Source organism: Ovis canadensis, chromosome 3, assembly GCF_042477335.2.
Source record: "Ovis canadensis isolate MfBH-ARS-UI-01 breed Bighorn chromosome 3, ARS-UI_OviCan_v2, whole genome shotgun sequence".
Taxonomy (NCBI): Eukaryota; Metazoa; Chordata; class Mammalia; order Artiodactyla; family Bovidae; genus Ovis; species Ovis canadensis.
Window position 1 is genome coordinate 37,600,448 of NC_091247.1, and position 21,489 is coordinate 37,621,936.

Here is a 21,489-nt window from a genome sequence, read left to right on the forward strand (position 1 = left end):
AAGAATTCAATATTTCAAACAACTTTAAACATTGCCCCCAGTGTGACAACGGAAGTGTGTGCTTTGTTCAAAAGAAACAGATGTGACAGGAGGGAAGGAAGGGGAGTTGTCTGGTTGGTTTTAATATTGCAGTTTACTAAGTCAGAGGAGGGCAGATGGGTTGAAGATGAGTGAGGGGAACAGAAGTATTCTTACAATGGGAGTACATCCAGGCTTGCCTGGTGAAGCTTCTGGCAGGAAAGGAATGAAGATGGACCCACTACATCACACCATACACAACAATCACCTCAAAATGGGTCAAAGACCAAAATGTAAGAGCTAAACTATAAAACTCTTAGGGGAAAAACACAGGAGTAAATATTCATGATCTTAAGTTAGGCACTGATTTCTTAGGCACAATACCAAAAGTGTAAGTGACAAAAAGAAAAACAGATAAGTTAGACTTGATCAAATTCTGAAAATGATACCAACAAGAAACTTAAAAGACAACCTACAGAATGGGAGAAAATTTTGAAAATCACATATATGATAAGGGACTGGTAACAAGAATATATGTGTGTATATACGTGTGAGTGTATATATATATATATGTGAGTATATATATATATATATACGTGTGTGTGTATATATATATATGTTACAACTCAGCAACCAAATGATAAATAACCCAATTTTAAACAAAGGACTTGAATAGATATTTCTCAAAAGAAGATATACAAATGGCCAGCAGACAACAAAAAGATACTCAATACCACAAGCTATCAGGAAACTATAAGTCAAAACCTTAATGAGATATCACTTCATACCCTCCAGAATGGCTAAAACAAAAAAGATAGACAATGAAAAATGTTGGTGAGATGAAGGAAATTGAAGATGATTCAAAGAAATGGAAAGATATTCCATGCTCTTGTATTAAAATAATTAACATTATTAAAATGACCATACCACCCAAAACAGTCTACAGATTTAATGCAATTCCTATCAAACTACCAAGAACATTTTTCACAGAAGCATAACAAATAATCCTAAAACTTATATGGAACCATGTGAAGTGAAGTGAAGTGAAGTCGCTCAGTCATGTCCGACTCTTTGTGACCCCGTGGATTGTAGCCTACCAGGCTCCTCCATCCATGGGATTTTCCAGGCAAGAATACTGAAGAGGGTTGGCATTTCTTTCTGCGGGGAACCATGAAAGACTCTAAATTGCTAAAACAATGCTGAGAAAAAAGAACAAAGCCAGAAGTATAACCCTTCCAGATTGTAGACAATAATACAAAGCTACAATAATCAAAACAGCATAGTACTGGCATGAAAACAGACACATAGATAATGGAACAGAACAGAGGGTCCAGAAATAAATACACATAACTACAGTTAATTAACTTATGACAAAGGAGGCTAGAATATACAATGGAAAGAAGACAGACTCTTCAACAGGTAGCACTGGGAAAACTGGACAGTCACATGTAAAACAATGAGAACTGAACATTCCCTCATGTTAAACTCCTAGAAGAGAACATAGGCACAATGCTCTTTGATATAAATCATAGAAGTATTTTCTTGGATCTGTCTCCTAAGGCAAAGGAAATAAAAACAATAATAAGTGCTTTTGCACAGCAAAGGAAACCATCAACCAAATGAAAAGACAACCTGTGAATTGGGGAAAATATTTGTAAATGCTGTGACTGATAAGGAGTTAATATCCAAAGTATATAAACAGTTCATACAACTCTATATAAAAAACCCAGTCCCATAAAAAAATAGGCAGAAGACTTGAATAGACATTTTTCCAAACAAGGCATACAGATGGCTAATAGGCACATGAACAGATGCTCAACATTTCTAATTATTAGAGAAATACAAATCAAAACCATAATGAGATATCACTTCACACCTGGTAGAATGACCACCTCATAACTACTATCAAAAAGACCAATGTTGATGAGGATGTGGAGAAAGGGAACCCTTGTGCACTGTTGGTACAGCCACTATGGAAAACAGTATGGAGATTCCTTAAAAAGTGAGTAATAGGCTCTGGGTGTCTGCTCTCCACAGGATGCTGAACTGATTCCTAGGACCATCAAAAAACACCCATCACTTGAGTGGGGACAGCATGCCATCTTTTACTTGCATCAAGGTAGACTGTAAACTGTGTGTCTTGCCCTCAGAAAAGGACCTCCCATGACCAACTGCCTGCATATCATCCACTGGCTCCCCAGCTGGTAATGTCTTTGTGCCTTGAAGCTTTGCTCAGTCTATCCAAAGAATTCCATGTGAACGCTGATCTCAACAACTACCCACAACACTGGATAACAACTCTGAATCATTCAAGACTCAGCTCCTGGGCTGTCTCCTAGAGACAACTTGCAGGCCAAGTTAGTTGTATCGTCATCTTTGCGTGAACCTCTGTGTTAGCCTTCTCTACAGAGTACTGTAATTGATCTATTACATTTCTGTCTCTTTCATTTCACAGCAAGACCCTCCAAGGCAAGGATCGAGTTTGATTTCCCTAGAGACCTGTGTGTTCAGCTGTCTATGGGAGATCTCCATATGGGTGTCCCACAAGCATATCACGTTGTCCAAAGCAGAAATCATCTGAAGCATCTGCTCTTAGTATCCACACAGCACCCAAGCCTCGTTCACTGAATCTTGTATATTATAGCTTAGTTCCTATTTACAAGACTATCTCTTCCAATAGATAGTGAGCAACTGAGTGTGGAAACCATGTGAATTTTCTTAATCTTTGAATGCCTGGAGTCCAGCACATAGCCATATAGGAGCTGTTCTATAAATAGTCACTGAACTGAAAAAAATTAATAATAGAACTACCAGAACTACCACAGGATCCAATGATTCCACTTCTAGGCATTTATCCAAAGAAAACAAAAACACTAACTTGAAAAGATATAGGCAGCCTCATATTCACTGCAGCATTATTTACAAAGGCCAAGACACAGAAATAATCTAAGTGTCCATCAGTGAATGAATGGATAAAGAAAATGTGGTATACATATTTATATATACATACAACAGAATGGTATTCAGCCCGTTGTGGTGTCTCTGCCATTTGTGACAACGTGGATGAACCTTGAGGATTATTACGCTAAGTGAAGTAAGTCAAAGAGAGACACATATTGTATAACTTCATTTGCATGTGGAAACTAATAAAAAAACCCAAACTGAATAGACACGGACAACAGAGTGGTGGTTACTACAGGTGGAAGGGGAGGGAGTGGTCAAAATGGGTGAAGGTGTCACAAGGTGCAGACTTCCAGTTATGAGTTTTGGGGATGTAACATACAGCATCGTGGCCATCATTAGCAATACTGTGTTGTATATTTGAAAGTTATTAAGAGCGTAAATTGTAGAAGTTTTTATCACAAGAAAAAAATGTAACTATGAGAGGTGACAGATATTAACTGAACTTGTAATGGTAATCATTTCACAATACATACATATATCAAATGATTATGTTGTATGCCTAAAATGAACACAGTGTTAAACATCAACTATATCTCAATAAAAATAAATGAAAAAAATTCTAAATTCCTCACTCTTAACTTCCAGGCCACATCCTTTTATGAATGTTCATAAGACTTGGATGAAATCTGCAGTATTGGCTTTGAAACTCACAGGCTAAGCAGCTTGTAAGCCTTGACTCACACAGATGAGGGCTCTGTAACCTCTGGGGAGGCTGCCCCCAGGGAGAGAGTCTTCTGTGTAGTTCCTGGAGGGAAAGACACATTGTGCCCTTGGGAGGAAATGATTCCAAAGCTTCTATGTCTTACCTGGGCTCTGGTGCCTGTTCTTTTCCTGGCTTCAGTTGTACATCACCAGGTTCATCCACTGAAAAATAAACATCCCTGTTACAACCAGTCTTTAAACTTGTTAGCTTAACACAGAGCGGGGCGAATGGTTTCTTCTTCCCTCGAAAGATCTCAGTCTAGTCTCCTCAACTCTTTCCAGTTAATTCCCACCCAAGCAGGAGGTCTCAGCCCCCTATTACAGCATTGTCATCTGCTACTCCCTGAAGAACCGGGCACTGAGAGGGACAGCTGAGGTCGACCAGCTGGCTGGGCCAGGAGGCTCTCTCTAACACTCACTGGGAGTCAGTTTAATGTACAGTGAGCTCAGCAGGGGTTCTTTCCTTCCCTCTTGGATTTATGACTCCCACATAATCCTCTGCTTTATTAAGCTATTGGAAAAAAATAAAATCTGTCTGCCAAGATCCTAAAGCAGCCTTGGCAGCTAGCAATATATAAAGGCAGTAATTGGAGGCGGGTGGGGGGGGGGCGGCAGCTTGGCTGGCCTTTGACAGACGGTTCAATAGCTTCAGGGAAGGAAATGCTCCCTGGACTCCCTGGTGAGGAGAGGTGGCCAGGGTTGTGTCCTGTCTCTGGGAGGGGAAGGTACCTCACCTCCATTTCTGTCAGGTAGAGTCCTTTTCCATCCTTGGAGAGGTTCCGGAAAGCTTCTAGGGTAGAGAGGAGGGGAGGGATCAGGACGGGCCTGGGCCCACATGAGAGGAAAGCCAGCCTGTTGATCCCGTGAGAAGCCACAGGCTGTGCTTGGCCTCCTCTCCGCTTCTCTTCCCAGTTAAACTCCATACCCGTGAGACAGCTCAGGGCTCAGCTCTCAAAACAGCTCCCTGACTGCTCTGCCCACTTCGCCCCTCCCTTCTCTAGCTTCCCTGCACTTCAGACCCTCTATTCTTGGCCGTAGAGACGCAGAGGGCTTGTCTTAGGAGGCGTGTCAAGGGCAGCGCTCTTGCCCAGCTGCGAATTCTCTGGAGCAAGATTATGCCTCTGGCTTCTCCTTTATCCTCCCAGGGCTCCACTCTCTGTCCTGTTAACTCCCTAGCTGAGAGGTGTGGGGCCAGAGCTGTGGGGTTTAAGGACCATGTGGTGGGGTGAGGAGGTTAGGGAGGAGGGGGTGGAATGATGGCAGTGGAGGCCAGACCCCACTTCAACTCAGCCGCCACAGCTCCGTTTGCAGCTCTATTGTGGTTTGGGGTTTCATATGAAATTTCATTTCAAACAAAGGGGTATGCTGCTAAAAAGTGTCAAAAACTCAGGCCTACATAGCTGGATTTCTGAGGCCTTGAGGGAACCTCCTGCACCCGCCAAGACACCATTTGTGAAATCCTTCAGCAGAGATCAAACCATTTACTGCATGACTAAAGAGTAGGTTTGAACCGTGAACAATCTGGAGGGGGGCCATGGGGACTTAACCTTGTTCCTGAGTGAGAGAGGTGCTGAGAAGGGTGAAGAGGAAATAAACGATCTGGGATGTGGAATGTCCTGGGGAGAAAAGGTTGCAGAAGGGAGGCTAGGGTCTCAGGCCAGCTACACGGTCACCTAGGCTGATGTTGGCTCTGCCCCTCAGGATGAAGGCTCCTCTGCAGGACTCCAGCCTGTCCCGCTACTGAGGCCTTGCCCAGGCCTGGAGCCAGAGCGCATTCCTGGTCCTCTCCTGTGTTCTCAGGTCAGTGTGATGGTCTCCGGGTGACACTTACTTGCCATGGCTTCCAGCCGCATCAGGAAGCAGACCAGGCTGGGGAAGCTGACCCTGCCAGTGCTGTCGCTGTACCGGAGTTTCATGAGGTCCAGCAGCTCCCTGGTGATGGAGATCCCTGCGAGGAAGTCTGGGACACAGTGGGGGAGCTGGTGAGCAGGGAGGAACAGGGTGGGCCTCGACCTCGGGAGATCAGAAACAGCTGTGCGGAGACCGCGTGGCCTTTCACCACCATCTCCTCCTCCACCTGGCTCAGCGGCCAGCCCACTCCTCTTCTGTGTACTTTTGACTCTTTAGAATGTCAGCTTCCAGGCCCCAACAATACTGTTTTAGAGTTTGGCCAGAGGCCAACTCAAAACACTTCTGACCCTTCACAATCATCCGATAATTCCTGTGGGGGATGGGAGCTGCCAGGACACCTGGAAAGTTTGCTCCTAGCCCCACCTTGTCAGGCCTCCCTCTGCTGGTGACCCTCTCCAACAGCCCTCCTCGCCTAGTCCTGGACCATGTGTGGTCTCATGTGTGGTTCCTGGAGAAGGGGCTTAGTCCTAGGTTGGTCATCCAGGGATGAGGCTGGATCTCAGAGCAGAGACCTCAGGTGGGCAGGACAGAGCTGCCTTGCCCTCTTTGGGTCTTGTGATCTTACGTGTCTAGCTATAAGCTCCAGGGAGCCACTGACAACAGAACTGACAAGGGCAGACTGAAAATCGGGAGGGGGGGCGTCTATGCACCCCAGTGAGCAAGCAGAACCCTATAAACCGGACCATCCATCACGGGGACGAGGCTGGTGGCCTTCGGGCCCCACACACGTTGGTTTCTCCTGCAGAATTAATCAAATGTGAATTCGAACGCCTTTAGATAGGACATGCCTGCAGCTTGTACATTCCCAAACTGCCCCGCAAATCACATCAGCTCCATGGCCCTCTTCAGTTACCTGCTGGCCCCTGCAAGCTTTTCAGTTGAATTCCAGCTATTTTCTTTCTCCCTTTTATTATTCTGGAGTCATAGGTGAGGTCTCCTTTAAAGGTTTCAACTTCCACTGGCCATTCAGTAGTTCTCAAAGTGTGATCCCCAGACCAGGAGCTTTGGCCTCACTTGGGAACTTGTCAGAGATGCTGGTTCTCAAGTCCCACCCCAGTCCTCCTGAGTCAGTACCTTGGGGTGGGTAGTGAGGCTCAACATTCCTTGCTTCCATAAGCCCCCAGGGTCTTCCTCAACCTCAAGAGTGAGAAACACAACCCTCTGCTGTGAAGAATTAAGGGAGGGGAGGGACTTCCCTGGTGGGCTAGTGGTTAAGAATTCCCCTTCCAATGCAGGGGATGTGGGTTTGATCCCTGGTCGAGGAACTAGGATCCCACATGCTGTGGGGCAACTAAGCCCATTTACTGCAACTAAGGCTCAGTGCAGCCAAATAAACACATATTTTTGTAAGCAGAAGAGGAAGGATAGAGGCAGAAGTGGGGGGAGGGGCGGGGAGCAGGAGCTCAGGTTTCTACCTGCTCTCCATCCAGGCCAGGAGCCCCAGGAGGAAGACCCACTGAGGCTGCGCTTTCAGGAGTGACCTGCGGGAGTCTGATTTTACATTTCATTAGGGAAGGTGGCAGTTTCCCGACTTCACCTTTCTGTGGGCCATTTCCCTGCAGGGACAGCGGGGACAATGACTCTTGCTCTGCCCAGTTCAAGAGCTGTTTAGACAATCAAAGGAGGTGATGTGCATGTAAGTTGTGGCTGAACTCTGATGCATCCTTGCCCTTCAGTATTATTATCATTCTCCCAGGACTGAAAGCTCTTGCCTCCTTGAAGCAAACAGATGATTTCACTTAACCCCAGACCCTCTGCGAAGAGAGGGCATCAGCTGGCCTGTGGGTATTTAATCCTCATGGCCTGGATGCTGAGGTGGATGTGTCCTCAAGCAAGTTAGATTTCTGGTAGGGTATCAACCATTCAGGGTCATTTTTCACAGTTAGCGCTGTGCTGGGGAGAGAAGGCAATTAGGAGAGCTGACTGCGAGGTGAGAACTCAGGTGGGGGAGGGTGGAGTCGGAGTCTGCAGCCAGGAGGTCCACAGAGGGCGGACACGCACACACACACACACCAAACACACACGCCACTGCCAGTTATCAAAGCTCAAGGGGTTGTCTGCTTTACCTGTGTCCTTTATGGCCTTCCACAAATCCGAGCTGAGGAAAATGCCAGCATTCTTTGGGGAGTTCTGGAAAACACTCTGATATGGAGAAAGAAGCAAGAAACCCGTATGAGTCCCAGTGCCCAAGTGGAAGAGAGTGTCCTGGAAGATCCTGTACCCATCCCTGGAGGCTGCTTCACTAAAACATGATGGGCTCAGCTCAGAGGTCGAAGGGTGCACAGCTGAGGATGGTGGTGGGGGAGGAGGGGGAGAGGGAAGGGGAGGCAGCATCGGTTCCGCTTGTTAAAGTCCACCGACCTCCTGGCTGCTAACTGCAGGGCTGCGGGCCCCTCTCTCAGGTCTGCACCTCCCCCCTCCCAACATGCTCTCCTTTAGCTTCTACGCCCCATAGACTGCGCTCCATCCACCCAGGGCGGCTTGTCACTTTCCAGGGACGTGACGAGCTCGCTAAAGAGCTTGCCTAGGATGAGCATTAGGAGCACAGACTTCACAACCAAATTGCTGGGTATAAATCCCAGCCTAACTATTTATAGCGGTGTCACCTTGGGCAAGTGACCCAATCTTTCTGGGCCTCAGTCTACCCCCTCTGCAGCACAGGGCTAATTAATGTACTACCTACCTTGTAGGTTTGCTGTGAGGAAGAAATGAGCACATCTTATAAAGAGCTCAGAAGCACACCTTGCACGCTAGTGAGCGCAGTGTAGGCGGCACTGAAGGCAGGTGAGAATTGTCTCTGGGACCAGGCGATGCCTCAGGGTGGAGTCCCCAGAACACCTAAGTTTTTTTACAGGGCAGTTCTCCATTTGCTGGGGACTTTTCTGCTGTTGCTGCTAAGTTACTTCAGTAGTGTCCGACTCTGTGCGACCCCATAGACGGCAGCCCACCAGGCTCCCCTGTCCCTGGGATTCTCCAGGCAAGAACATTGGAGTGGGTTGCCATTTCCTTCTCCAGTGCATGAAAGTGAAAAGTGAAGGGAAGTCGCTCAGTCATGTCTGACTCTTCACAACCCCATGGACTGCAGCCCACCAGGCTCCTCCGTCCATGGGATTTTTCCAGGCAAGAGTAGTGGAGTGGGGTGCCATTGCCTTCTCCGGGGACTTTTCTACGTCCCTCTAATTCTCACTCTAACCCTCAGCCTCCTATTTCCCAGGTGAGAACATGGGCTGGTGAGTCCTGTGCCCTAATGAAACAGACAAGCACCAGAGGACTGAACCCAGGATGTTTCAAAGCAAAATACCCCCAGCAGGTGCTCAGTCCGGGCTGACTGTGAGAGCCAATTACGGTGAACAGGCAGCCTGAGAACTTTTCCTGGCCTTATTTGGCTTTTGTGAGTTCAGAGTCCCAGGTGTCCTCAGTTAGGTAGGGACCCAGTGTCGCACACTCGTTCACTCATTTGCCCAGCACTGTTTAGCATCTGCTGTGTGTCGGACACCGTGGGAGACACTGAGGGAAAGGATGAACATGAGGGCTCCCTGCCCGGGAAGACCCTGCAGTCTAATGGATGGGCCATCAGTCATCGCCGTGTCCAGTGGGAAACCCAATCATTCCAATCAGAGGCAGGTGATATAAATAAACAGTATTAAACAGGAAATGTTTGCGTCTTATTGTTGTGAGTTCAAGTGTTGGGAGCTGAGTGGGAACTAACCGGATCTGGAGAGGGGAGGCAAGGCCCCCACGGAGTTTTGGGGTCTGGACTCTCAGGCTGGGTGGGCACCAGGCAGGCTCCCATTGCAGGGAGGGGAAAGTGAGGAGTCTCACATTAGGGTTCAAAGGAGCAGGTGGGATGAGTAGGGGCTTCTCCTAGACCCCAAAGTAGAATCTTAAGATTCTACCCTCAGAGGGTCTTGGGTACAGCTGGTGAGTTTTGACTTTGTCCTGGGAACAATGATGAGGCCACACTGAGGCCACAGACCACAGCTGTGACTCTGATCTGTTTTCTGGCAGAGGTAGGGGAAGGGAACGAGCTGAACTAGTGGCTTGGGGGATGCTGCAGTGGGCCCACAGAGAAACGGGGAGGGCAGTGCCAGCTGGCAGTCCACTGTGACCCTGTCTCCTCTGGCCTCCTAGAGCAGTCCTCAGCCTGCCACCTGACTGAGCATGGCCTTGAGCCGTCCAGTGGTGCACGCACATCTCCCCAAGCTAAACCGGGGCTCTCCTTGAGGGTGGGGTGAGGTTCCCCTTCTTTAACAGCCCTCAATGCTGGGGCAGAATTGGGCACCCAGTAAATCTGTGCCAACCCAACTGGAATGAACACTCGTCAAAAGAGAACATGCTGGTACCTGGCAGTGGACAATGCGGCTCCATAGCCTTGAAAACTCCTCTTGGTCAAGTCGCCCATTCACCTTCAGCTGGTGGGGAGTTAAGAGTCAAGCAGTCTTGTGTGCAGTGAGCAGAGGGGCCTCAGGCCTGGAGAGGCTCCATCCATCACCTAGTAACACAGGCGGTCCAGAGTCACCTGGACGTGGCCCCACACCAGCTGTCTCTGATCCGTCTAAAAGGGACCTGCCTTAGATTCATTTCACAGGAGAAAACGGGCAATTGGAAGAAGGCAGTCCTGAGAGAGGGATGCCAATGTCATTGCACCCATGGAAAGAGGTTGAACCCCAAACACAGCCTTCACCAGTTGGGGTGGGGCCCCTTGTAGAGGGGTGGGAAGCAGCGGTGGGGGGAGGTCACTGCAACTCCTGAGGCAGGCTGAGAGATGAGCGCATGAGCTAAGTGTGTGGCCTTGGAGGGACCACAGTCTGGGTACTAAAGCCGGCCCTGGTCCCTACATGCTGTGTGCTGCACTTAGCTGCTCAGTCATGTCCGACTCTTTGTGACCCCATGAACTGTAGCCCGCCAGACTCCTCTGTCCATGGGGATTCTTCAGGCAAGAATACTGGAGTGGATTGCCATACCCTTCTCCAGGCGATATTCCCAACCTGGGGATCGAACCAAGGTCTCCCACATTTCAGGTGGATTCTTTACCATCTGAGCCACCAGGGAAGCCTGGTCCTCCCATACAAAGAGTTTAATGAGAACTAATGGAAAGAATGGATCTCTTTGGCACTGGAGGGGAGATGACGGGTGAGCAGGAGGAAGGGTAGAAAAGGTTGGTCTTCTGTGCCGGGGTCCAACAGACATGACCTCCCGTGGGGTTACCTGCCCTAGGCTGCGGGGCTCCTGAGTGTCATTCTGATTTATCTGCAGGGATGAGCAGTGTCTCTGAATGATTCTATACAACAGTCAAGAGACAGGGCCTGACTGACGAGTTCATCAAGATGGCTCTTGTTCGACAATGCCCAGCTTCAGGTCCCCAGTAGAGCCTTGTTAAGAGTGAACGAGCTGGGGGATCAGTGACCCCTCAGGGAGTCAGTGCACACCAAGGGGAGAGTCACAAGGTGACCCCTGGGGGATATGCCCACCAGCAGGGAGATGGGGTGGCAGGGGAGAAATGGCTCCCAGGGGAGTGGAAGTCAGGACGGGAGGTGGGAGATCCTGGGCTTGGGTCCCAGTCCAGCCACCTGTGGCCACGGAACTAGGGCAAGTCACTGCCCAGCCCAGCCCAGCCTCATCTGTCGGTGCAACAGAATAGTAATAACAGGGAGTCACTGCCACGCGGACCCAGGGTTTCCTACATTAGCTGGATGGACTGTACAGGCCACAGGGTCCCAAAGAGTCGGACACAACTGAGCGACTTTCACTTTGGTGGTTGTTACCTTTATTGAACTGGGGTTTTGTTGAGCAAGGGATTTAAATAGTGGTAAGGAGAGGGGTAGAAGCAAAGAAGTGAGGATACTATCCTTCGCTAAGCAGTGAAGAATACTATTAGAACATGGGCTTCGGAGGCTGAAAACTTTAAGTTCAAATCCAGGCACAAATCCTGACTAGCTGTGTGATCTGGGTGAATGACTAAACCTTTCTGAACCCCTGTTTCTTCCATTGGACCATGGGACAATACTTCTTATATTACAGAGATTCTTGCAAGAACTACAGGGAAAAAACATCTATCAGTACCATCTGAGTATGCAGTAGACACTTGATAGATAGTAAGTGTTGTTGTTGTTGCCTTGGTGGTTCTAGAGAGTTAGTGAGTTAGTGCAGAGTCCCCAGAAGCCCAGGCTCTTTGGTGAGCCCTTAGAACCAAGGAAAAAGAGAAAACAGTGAGAGTGGAAAAAGATTCTCTACTGTCCCAGTTAGACCCCTGGGGTTAGCTGATGGAGCAGACAGGCTCTCAGTGCTGGGGAGGCGGTGGGGGGTGGATGGTGACTGCAAAGGATACATCCATCAGAGCCACGATGCTGCGGCACTCGTCCAAGGAGAACGCGTCCCCTGGAGGTCCTGAGCGGAAGAGCAGAAAGGACTGAGAGGTCTGAGAGGGCGCGTTGGCCTGGTGCGGTTGTGGGAATGGGGCTGGGCCAGCAGGTCCTTACCTCTTAGGAATTCCCGGTTGAGAAGGCTCTGAAGCTGCATAGCATCAATGTCCAGCCCCTGCTCCAAACGAGGAAGGGATGCAGGAATCACATCAGTGCCCAGGAACTGAGAGGCAATGCCTGCCTGACTGTGAAAGCACTGGGATTTCTGAGCACTTAAGTTCCCATCTCACCTTTGTCATGAAGCCTTTTCTTTTTCTTTTTGGCCACGTGGCGTGACTTGTGAGATCTCAGTTACCTCACCAGGGACTGAACCCGTGCCCTCAGCAATGAAAGCATGGAATCCTAACCACCAGGGCTTCAGGGAATTCCCATGAAGGCTTGCCTGATTGCTCCAGGCCATAACTCCCTCCCTGAACATCTGCAGTGCTGATCACTCCTGACACTTGATATCTGGTGAGGGTCACCTTGCATTTCTCTCTGTATTCATTATTGGGCTGAAAGCAGTGTTTGCCTCTTCCCCATCATACCAGGCACTTGGGAGCCCCTCAGGAGAAGTATTGTTAAATGAATCAATTCAGCCCTGCAGGTATGTGTCCCCATCTGCTTCCAGAAAGATGGGAGTGAGAGAAAACATGGCTACTATGTGTTGTGTGTGTGTGTGTGGTGAGGAGAGACACACATGCCAGGAATCCAGGCTAAGAGAAGCTGCTCTAATTGAGCACATGACTTAGCACTCATCTTCCCAGCCACAGAAGCTAGAAAGGGAGACATCATGGTTTCCCTTGGATAAAAAAAACAGAAAGCAACAGAGGTTGAGGGGAGAGATGCTCTTCCTGGCTTGAACTTCTGAAGGTGTTAACTGCCTTCCCTTTTCTGTTGGGGACCCTGACCAGCTTTACGGGCAGTGGCTTCCATGATGATTGTATGGAGAAGCAGAGCTGTTCCCCATGCAGGCATTTCTCACACCCAGCCTGGTAACAGTGAGGGCATAATGAGATGTCACCACCCTGCGAAAGCTTGTCTACGGGAGAAGGAGCTGGCGAGAGGGCTTGAGCAGCAGCTCTGCAGAGCATCACGAGGTCAGGGGGAAGAAGAAGCCTCCTTGGGGGTCTTCTGGGAACCCATATTTCTGGGGAAGGAGGCCACCTGTCTGACACGGCAAGGGCCCAAGAACTTCCCACCTGTCTTTCCGAGGCCAGCTCGGTGTGTATGGTCATCCGTATGGCTTTCTGTTTCCCACACCGACATGATGACTAATGGTAGGAGGCCCATTGTGTGGAGACCTTGGCAGCTGTTTTTCTCCTGACAAGTCAAGGATCTTTATAACAGCTTATTAAACCATTAAGAAAATCCCTTGTGCACATAGGTGGCTTGGCAGGAAGAAGGCTAGTGGTGCCTTCTGAAAGCTGGCCAGCTCCCAGGAGGAAGGGTGCCAACGGCAGTGGGAGGCAGCAGAGCGGGAGAAGGGAAGATTTTCAGGGGCATTGCCGACGGCTTGTTTAAAGATTTATACATCCCACCCTCCTATAAGGAGCCCCTCCCTTTCAAAACTCTACACTTCACCCCAGATGTCACCAAGTTGGGGTGTCCCACCTCCCCGGATCAGTTCTGGAGGCATCCAGGGAGAGAGGCCGGTCATCTTCCTCTCTAGCCTGGTAAGGACGTGGGAGAGGCTTTCTTTCCTCTCACCTCTTCATCCCTGTCCTAGGCAGGGCCCCTCATGGCCACGTTGCTAAGTACAGTACCTGCTGAGCATACTTGTAGAAAATGCTCTGCTGGGAGCCATTTCCTGGAAGACTTGCCTGGATGTAAGGAAGAACAGCCAACATCAAATTTCTGGGAAAGGGATCCCCTGTCTGATACAGTGAGGGTCCCAGAACCTCCACTTGGAAATTAGAGGCTTCATCCAGCAACTGGATCAAACCTTTGTGGGGAATAGGAAAATGGAAGCTTGTGGAAGGAAGATGGTTGGGTCCAGCCTGGCCTCTGAAGCCTGGGTTTCTCCCCTCGTCCCTGCCCCCTTGGAGCTGTCACCAGCCCGTTGTGGTGTCTCTCCTTCACTGGTCAGTGGTGAGGCAGAAGGAAGGAGATAGACGCTCTTGGGGATGGGCTGTGACCCACTGAAGGCTGCCAACCTACCTGCAGGGCTAGCAGGTTGAGACTGCCATCCAGGTTCCTAGAAAACCAGGGGACAGTGTGACAAGGATGACCAGCTCACTATTCAAAGGAGGCTCATGCTTACATACAGTGGGCACCTCTGGAGGCATTGGGCATCTATGCCAACGACATGCGTGGAGAGTCCTCAGCACAGCGGGCTGTGAAGTGGGCAGTCAGGAGACAGATGAACATCGTGACCTCACGTCCAGTCTTCAGGGTGGGCCTCCCCGGCCTTCAAATCATTTAGTAAACTGTTCCTTTCACACCCAAATATGGGTGTTTAGTGACCCCCATTGCCAGGATGGTAAATAAGATTTGTCTTAGGTTCCAATAGTGAGTCGTGGCACAGTGACCGCATGGCATGCTGGACTGAGAAAGCCTCATCTGCACTCAGCTGTGAAGACTGCCCCGGCAGCAGTGATACCTGCCTCGGTGCCCCAGCAGCGAGTGTGCTGTTGGTCCCAGTCTTGACCGCCGACTTGGCAGTGACCCCACATTCTGGCCACATTTCAGACAACTACCATGCATGCCGTGTACCACCTTCCTGCATGTTACGGACAGCATTGCTGATTCTTCAATGAGCCCCATCCTTGCCCACCTCCCTGCTTCTGCTCATGCTTTTTCCCTCCACCAGAGTCCCTTGGACTACAAGAAGGTCAAACCAGCCAATCCTAGAGGAAATCAACCCTGAATATTCATTGGAAGGACTGATGCTGAATCTGAAGCTCCAATACGTTGGCCACTTGATGCAAAGAGCCAACTCATCAGAAAAGACTCTGATGCTGGGAAAGATTGAAGGTAGGAGAAGGGGATGACAGAGGATGAGATGGTTGGATGAGATCACCGACTCGATGGACATGAGTCAGGACAAGCTTTGGAAGATGGGGAAGGACAGGGAAGCCTGGTGTGCTGCAGTCCATGGAATCGCAAAGAGTCAGACATGATTGGGCAACTGAACAACAGCACTGCCTTCCCCTTTGAAACTCTGAGTTATGTTTTTCTCAAGGACTAGCTCACATGCCATGCCCCCAAGAAGCCTTCCTCTGGCCCTGTTTCCAGAGATGGGTCCCTGCCTGGCTGTCTCCCATGTGACCCTGCCTTCCAACAAGCAACACCCCCATCCTCTTTTTTGTCTTGGCATTGGACTTGGCATTGAGTTTCTCCAGAGTGAGGGCTGTGCTGTGTCCCCCACTGACACAGTGCATTGCTACACAGAATGATGTGATGTGTTCTTATAAAATTAAGTAGGATAAAAACGTTTAGAATCCCAGAAGTTCTGTACCTGTCACTGTCTGGCATCTTCAGGAAGATTCGGAGCAAGAATTCAACAGCTTCTCTGCCCTCGGAGATGACCACCACGTAGGTCCCGGGGCTCAGACTGAAGCACTCTGTGAGGTTGCATGTGGTTTCAGACACAATGCCCTTCTCAGCAATCCTGAATTTGGAGAAGAAGGTGGATGGCAATCTGTCTTGGAAGTGCTGGAACTAGAGGAGATGGGATGTTGGTGAGAAACCCCCTATGTCTATGGGCCCCAGCCACTGGGAGAGACCCTCCTCCTTCCAGGCCCCTCAATATCCCTCAGAACAGCCCTACAGGCCCTGAAAAGGGAGAGACAGTTGCTTACCTGAAGTCTCAACACGCAACAGAGTTCAGACTGTTATTTAATATAGATGCTAACACTGCAATGAATGCGAGGAAATATGACACATGGCTTTACCTCATTAAACCTTACAGCATCCTGGGCTTCTGGGTTTATCGCTCTGCTTATATATAAAGACGAATCCCATGAAAACCAGTGAGATTCTTCCAGGACTAGATTACCTTCGGAGCCCCTAAAGTCCCTTCTCCCTGGGCTCTTTTGCAAAGCACTCTTGGACCCCTGTAGCAGCTGGGGGCCTTTCACTCCCTCCATCTGGTCCTTCCAGTGGAGTCCTGAAATGCCTTCTCACTGGAGAATAATAGGCTCTGATCATTTTCCTTTTATTTCAATATTTGCTCAGAGACAAAACAATAAATATAACGCAGTTCCTATTACTGGATGTCACATACATATTACATAATAAAAACCCCTTACTAAATAAATTTTCCCCAATACGGTTGAGATTGGGATTCCATTTAGAATGAGCATGCAGCGTGAAATGACTGCTTGTGAGCTCTGCCTTGGGGGGAAGCAGGGAGACGGGAGAGGTTCTCTGCAGGGGCTGGGGACCAGGCTGGGCTGCACGAGGAGACCATGGTGGCTGCTGAGCAGCAGGGAGCTGGGCTGAGGCTCCACAGTGGTTCTGCTAACAGCAGCAGCCACCCCAGTAGGTTTGGAGCCTACCTCGCTTGGGCCTTTCTGGCAAAAGCAATGATGAGATCAGTTCTCCAGAGAGTCAGCACTGTTCTGTGTGTGTGTGTGTGTGTGTGTGTGTGTGTGTATACATAGATGTGTGTGTGCGCACGTGCAGATGGGGAGGCAGTGTGTGCAGAGGTGTGTGGGCTTTGAGCCTCCTATAATCACAAGACCTGACCCTGTAATTCCAGGGAAGGGGCTCATGGCTTTTCTTTAATCAAGTCCTCATTTCATTCTCCAGCTCTGAGAACTAGAACCCTGACCTGTTTCTTGCACTTGAGTGATGCCCTTGAAGTCCTTCCCGCAGTTCTAATTTCATGACTGGTATGCTGAGAACCAGAGTCAGACCCTAAATGCAGCTCTGTGGCTGTGCCACCACTGTGACAGACAGGTCTCCTCGCTGTCTGCAGTCTGCCTGGGCTTCTGTGTGCCCCCTGCTCAGAGACCCTCGTCCCAGCCTCTGTCTCCCTGTCGGGGTACCTCTGGGAGGTCTAGAGGAGGGTCCCTGGACCTGCCAGCAGGCTGCAGTCACTACTCATTGACTGTGGCCCCATCCTGCTGCATCTCTTCTCCCTTCCATCCTTGGTCTGGTCACATGCACCTCCCTTTGGCAATAACAGCACCACAGAGCTCACATCTATTTAAGCAGTCTGAGTGCCTGGGAGGTCAGGTTTCCCAAACTCTGTCTTTCCTTCTCCATCCTTACCCATATTTTGGTCACCTTTCACCCATGCCAAGCCACAATATTTACTGGGGTGGGGGGTGGGGTTGTCGTGGTGGCAGCAGCTAGCAGGAGGGTGGTGGCGGTGATGTTGTAAGAAGGGTTGGAGGACATGCCTTGAGCTTGTATTTGCATTGCATGCATCCTAGTCGTGGTGAGTTTGGGGGCTGAAAAAGAATACAGGAGGCTAAAGATACCCGTTAGTCCTGTCTCTCGTCTTAGAAGGAATCAGCAGCATCAATCTTATCTATCAGGGGCCAAATGTTGAGGATGGTTTCATGGTTGCAGCCTCTCTGGGATGTCAAGCCAGAGAGCAACCCAAGGAATCCAGCTTCAGATGAGCACAGCTGAAGTTGTTGACCTGAGCTCCTGTGTTGTTGACCTGTTTGGAGGTTCTAAGCTTGTGTCTGTTGCAGGACATAGCAAGACTGAACTGGCAGCCACCGAATAGCGAGAGACACATGGAGGTCAAGGGTGTTGGAAGAGGCATAGCAATAATGACAGACGGCAAGGGCGGTGGCCATACCTGATAGTCGACCTGTAGGAAGAGAAGAAAGGCAGGTTCAGGAACTCAAACAAAAACCCAAAGGTGAGCAGATCAGAGCAGCCTAGCCCAGGGCTGTGTTCCTTTTTCTTGCACGCCCAGCCTGTTCCCTGGAACACCCGGGAGATGAATGGGGACCATCACTCTTTCCCCATGCGAAGCTGCAAGAAAGGAAAGCCAGCTGCTGTAGAGACCTGAAGGGGAAGGAAATCAAGGGTGGGGGAGGTGTTTGAGGAGAGGAGAGTCTTCCTTTATCATCTCAGCTTGGTTACTCTTCACAGCAATGATGATAAAATTGAGAGGAAAAGGTAAATGGTGAGGGGGACAGGATCAAGGGCAAATTCTCCAGCTCTGGAGCTCCAATGAGAAGGAAACTTGTTCTGTCAAATTGCTGTAAAGCATGATGGGAGTTTGTTCTAATGTCCCCCACCCCACTGTATCCCAGTGTTTGTAGGGATGTATGTGTGTGTCTGAATGGAGAAATGTCTATGTTCCAGTCTGCCCATGTTGTAGAAGGAAGCACCGAAGATGGAGTCCCATTTTTAAGCCACTTCAGGGTTTACAAAGTACTTCCATGTAATGTATTAGATTGTCACAGTAATCCCAAGCAGAAGGTAGCCTCCTTATTCTATGAGTGTGGAAACTGAGGCTCTGCAGTCTCAGTAGCGGACGTGAGAATAGAGAGCGCTGTGTTGCTTCCTTTTCAATTAATACCCACCACCTCCAGGCACTGTATTTCATGTTGGCATGGGTTTCAGTTCTATTCTACTGCTGATCCTCAGCTCCACTTAGGTGTACAGACCATTTGACTTGCCTTCCTCAGACGTCTCTGGAGCTCATGGGTAAGCTGGAAGGGAGGTGGAAAGTCCAGGCTCGGGGAGGATGAAGCTAGTCCACCCTTCCCTTTTCCCTTTCGGTCTTCTCCCTGCCTATCTGCATATCACCTATGTTTGGTATGATGCAAGGCAGAGCCTTGGATCCCATAACACTTGGAGGGTCACAAGCCCGTGCCAAGGTGGCAGCCTTGTCCTCACAACACCACTGGAGCCCTGGAGACTTCAAAGCCTAGTTGCTGGCATTAACATGGCCTATTTCTCAGCAGAACCATGGAAGGACCCCACAAGTGTCTCTTGAGATGTCAAGGTCTGGACTGCTCTTTGGTGTTTAGAACCCTCTCAATCAGGATTTTACAAGATCCAATGGGATCTCCAGGGAGCCTGAGGAGCTCATGGGTCTGCACGTTGTTGTTGTTTAGTCCCCAAGTCCTGTCTGACTCTTTTTCGACCCCGTGGACTGTAGCCCACCAGGCTCCTCTGCCCATGGGATTTCCCAGCCAACTGGAGTGAGTTGCCATTTCCTTCTCCAGAGGATCTTCCCGACCCAGGGATCAAAGACATGTCTCCTGCATTGGCAGGCAGATTCTTTACTACTGAGCCACCTGGGAAGCTGAGGTCTGCATGTCCCTTCAGCAAGGTGGGCAGAAGAGAAATAAGGCAGCTCTAGTTGAAAAGTAGACAAACAGGCTTGGCAACATTTAGAAAACAGATATGATTACAATCTTGCTCCTGAACAATAAAGACTTCGAGCAAATCAGTAAACACAAGGCTGCTACATTGTCCAAATGACAATAAAAAGTGCACACCCAACTTCTGTGCACTGAGAGCAGCCCCTATATCCTCTCTGGACTTCTCTCATTAGGAAATGGAAGAGTAGGCTGAAATATTTTTAGTAGTCCTGTCTGGTCCTGAACTGTAAAAGTCTACCTGGGTATACTAGATGCCTCATTCCTTCCCAGCCTTTCCCAACTCCTTTTGCTTTGTTTTTCTTGGAGGTGGAGAGCTGGGGGACTTTTAAGTTGAGGGTCCTCTTAGGGGGCACCTGAATAAGTTGGGATCCTTGGCCAAACACAGTGGAAACCAATCTAGGGTGGAGTGAGCAAAAAGTCTTTTATGGAAAGGAAAGTCACAGAATCAATGGGAAATCTAAGGAATGCAGCTTGGACGGTGGGCAGGAATGAAAAGAGGTAGCTACACAGCTGGACACCACCACCGGATCTGACTGCATTGCTGCTTGTGGGCCCAAAGATTTGCTGCAAAGAATCCCTTGGCTGACCCCACACCTTTAGTTACTTTTTCAAGACTCAAGCCCTAGAGTGATCAAGAACATCTGATCGGACAAGCCTGGCCCAACAGTCTACTCCTTTGTATCCAAGGGCTGGGAGAGGCAATATTTGACCTCTTTGCCTCAGTGGGAGACCAAGCCTTGCCTAGTCCCTGCCCACATGGAAAGGGTTCACATGTGCCCAGTGGTGATGAAAAGGACAACTGTCCATGACAGCATCCAAAGATGTTCTTTTGATAGTCTCTGCTGGTTTGAGGTGCCTCAAAAGTATGGTGTTTTGATTTCATGCAACTAGAAGTGAAAATGTGCTCAGAGAGAGCAGGATCCAAAGGGTTCTCCACCTTCTAGAACCAGAAGCATTGTTTTTCTTTGCACTGTGAGCATCACCAGAAAGGCACATGCCTAAGTCCTGCTGAGAGCTTTGGTCCTGGGGCCACAAGTTCTGGTCTCAAGCACACCCCTGTCACCATCTTACTGCACCTTGGGCAGGACACTCATTCTTCCTGACCTGTGACTTCCACATCTATAAAAGCAGGTGTACTAGGGTTTTTGAGACAATGAATGTGAACATGCTTGGAACTCTGAAGTTCTCTATCAGCAAGGCCTTCCTATTAGAGTGAACCATAGCCAGTACACAAGACTGTTTCAGGACCCAGAAGTTCTGCCTGTCCATGAGGGGGCTGAAGCCCTAGACGTGAATATTGCCTTAGTCTTGGGTAACATTCCTGGGCTCCATCCTAAAGATGCCATGATCAGAGCTCCAGTCACACAGATGATGGGTGTACTGAAGGCCTGAGAGACATCTGGTGCCCAGTCCCCAGATCTGCCATTAACTCTGACAATGCCACTTCACCTCTAACATGGGGACAGAGGATCCCTGCATTGGATGTTTGTGCACTTAGCTATCCATATTTGTGCAGAGGCTGCAGGGTGTATGCTTTGAGGACCCTTCACTTGATCTTTGGGATGCATTAAATTATTTGGGAAAGGAGAAGGGATCAAGGGTGTCAGATTTCCTTTCGTAACTCCTTTATTTTACATGGTATTTAAAAAAAAATCAATACCCTGATCATCTACTCACAGTTAGGGTGTGTGCAGGTGAGTATGAGTAGGTGAGGGGAGGAAATGACCCCTTCAGAGCTGAAGGGCTGGCTGGGAGAGGCATGAGAGGGGAGGGGAGAGGTTGGGTAGAGAGGAAGACCTGGCCTTGGATGAGTGGCCAAGCAGATGCTTGTAAGCCAAGCATGGAACTTTCACCAGACTTTAGTTTCAGCATGAGAGAAAAATGTACCTCCAAGATGTATACCCAGGACTGTTTTTTTTCCTTAAACTCCTCCCAGAGTGTAACCAATGATCCTCAGACATTCCTGGGTATACGTAGTCTCCAGAGAGCTCATTACAATGCAGACTTTCAGGCTCTGTCCAGGGGGATTGACTGGGACTCAGCAGGTTGGAGGGTGGTCCTGGAAATACGCACTGTTGCAACAGCTGGCCTTGGACCAGATTACTTTTTGAGGAACAAGCATTAGAGCCACCAGTGTACCAGGAAACTGTGACAAGTGACAAGGACAGGAGGTGTGTCCCATTGTACTC

At 49.3% G+C, this 21,489-nt stretch overlaps 1 protein-coding gene across 1 annotated transcript in view; it reads right to left on the minus strand.

The window, feature by feature from the left end:
• Positions 1-952: 952 nt before the first annotated feature.
• Positions 953-21,489, minus strand: part of CAPN13 (calpain 13) — a 57,608-nt gene continuing 37,071 nt past the window's right edge. Inside the window, exons 13-23 of the mRNA XM_070292321.1 lie at positions 17,758-17,769; positions 15,457-15,659; positions 13,763-13,853; positions 12,075-12,132; positions 11,924-11,982; positions 9,939-10,007; positions 7,662-7,737; positions 5,516-5,644; positions 4,419-4,474; positions 3,789-3,846; positions 953-1,176 (exon numbers count right to left, since the gene is read on the minus strand). Coding sequence (XP_070148422.1) covers positions 3,820-3,846; positions 4,419-4,474; positions 5,516-5,644; positions 7,662-7,737; positions 9,939-10,007; positions 11,924-11,982; positions 12,075-12,132; positions 13,763-13,853; positions 15,457-15,659; positions 17,758-17,769 — 780 coding nt within the window. The 3' untranslated portion in view covers positions 953-1,176; positions 3,789-3,819. The remainder of the gene's footprint in view (positions 1,177-3,788; positions 3,847-4,418; positions 4,475-5,515; positions 5,645-7,661; positions 7,738-9,938; positions 10,008-11,923; positions 11,983-12,074; positions 12,133-13,762; positions 13,854-15,456; positions 15,660-17,757; positions 17,770-21,489) is intronic.